Genomic DNA, 1,589 nt, shown 5'->3' on the forward strand with positions numbered 1-1,589 from the left:
CGACGTTAACGACAACGACACCGACAAAGTATACAGCAGCCTCAACGATGGTACAGACGACATGTTTACACCACCCGAATCAGAACGAAAGGCGCTGCTACTCGAAGCTCATCTATTCGGACATTTTGGTGCAAAGGCCATGGTGGATTACTTACACAACAACGGCCTACAATGGAACAACATGCATAAGGAGGCACAGGCTATTGTACACAGCTGCCCACAATGTCAGCGACACAACATCGCTAAGATCGGCTATCAACCTTTACGCCCTATTCATGCATATCTCCCTGGTGATCACTGGGCAATTGACCTTGCCAGCTTTCCTACAAGCCGCCGTGGTAACAACTATCTCTTAGTTATGGTCGACGTTTGCACACGTTTTTGTGTTTTACATGCTCTTCCTGACAAATCTTCTGATACAGTAGTACAAGCAGTTATCAACACATTTTGCGACTATGGGTTTCCAAGATATCTACAATCCGACAACGGCACCGAATTCGTCAACGCACTTATGCGCAAGCTCAAGGAATCAGCCGGATTTGACCACCGCCTAGCGACACCTTATCACCCACGAGCTAATGGTTTGGCAGAAAGGTTCGTTCAAACAACAACCAATGTCATCCGCAAGAATGTCGATGGAGCAACCAAAGATTGGGACTTGTATGTGAAACCTATCCAACTTGCCCTCAACAACAAGGTTGCCAGCTGTCATGGTACAACACCATTTGCCCTCATGTTTAACCGAGCTATAAATGGATTCCGTGACTACAGCAATGACGACATTCCTAGGCCTCTCCAAGAAGATGAGCTGATGGAGCGCATTGACTTGATGTCGAAAACGGTGTTTTCTGCCATCTCGGAAAGGGCAACAGCACTCGCACAGCTCAAGAAAGGTAAGCATGATGCCAAGTATAGGATGATTAAGTTCCCTCCAGGCAGCAAGGTTATGGTCAAGGATATGCTACGCAGCAAGAAATTGGATCCACGTTATGAAGGACCCTATACCGTTGTACGTGAAACCCAAGGCGGTTCTTATGTCTTAAGGGATGAACAAGGACTCCTCGCATCCAGGAATTTCGCACCATCACAACTCAAGCTCGTATCCCAGGATGAATTACTCGATGCAAGTGAAGCCTATGAACGGGATGGCGAGTACTACACGATCCAAGCTATCGTTGATCACAAAGAGTTGGCACCCGGAAAGTATCTTTACAGGGTAAGATGGGAAGGATACACTGAGGCTGATGACACTTGGGAACCTCCACAGTCATTCAATAGCCCAGCACCTATTTCGAATTACTGGAACAAAATCACCGCATCACCATCACCAACGCCTACACGCGACATGAAGCACTCTTCGTCTCACATGAAGAACACTTCGTCTGGTTTACGTGATACAGCTTTTGATAATGACACCACAGAGCATCACAAGACTACGCCCAAACGATCTGCATCGGACATCGCCGCCACCAACACACGCCACAGCAAACGCTCTCGACGCCACGTCAATTACAGGGTATAGCTCAACCTGGCAGGGGGCAATGTCGTGAACCGATACCACCGTTCACTCTTTATTATACAACGGTTGA

The 1,589-nt window shown here is 47.6% G+C and overlaps 1 protein-coding gene across 1 annotated transcript; it reads left to right on the plus strand.

Moving 5' to 3' along the window:
* Positions 1–358: 358 nt before the first annotated feature.
* Positions 359–1,522, plus strand: O0I10_013122 (uncharacterized protein; the record flags this gene model as incomplete). Its single annotated transcript, XM_058492957.1, has 1 exon — positions 359–1,522. One exon carries the CDS (start codon positions 359–361, stop codon positions 1,520–1,522), a length of 1,164 nt encoding a protein of 387 aa, XP_058336277.1.
* Positions 1,523–1,589: the final 67 nt, after the last annotated feature.

Source organism: Lichtheimia ornata, assembly GCF_029851405.1.
Source record: "Lichtheimia ornata isolate CBS 291.66 chromosome Unknown scaffold00252, whole genome shotgun sequence".
Taxonomy (NCBI): domain Eukaryota; kingdom Fungi; phylum Mucoromycota; class Mucoromycetes; order Mucorales; family Lichtheimiaceae; genus Lichtheimia; species Lichtheimia ornata.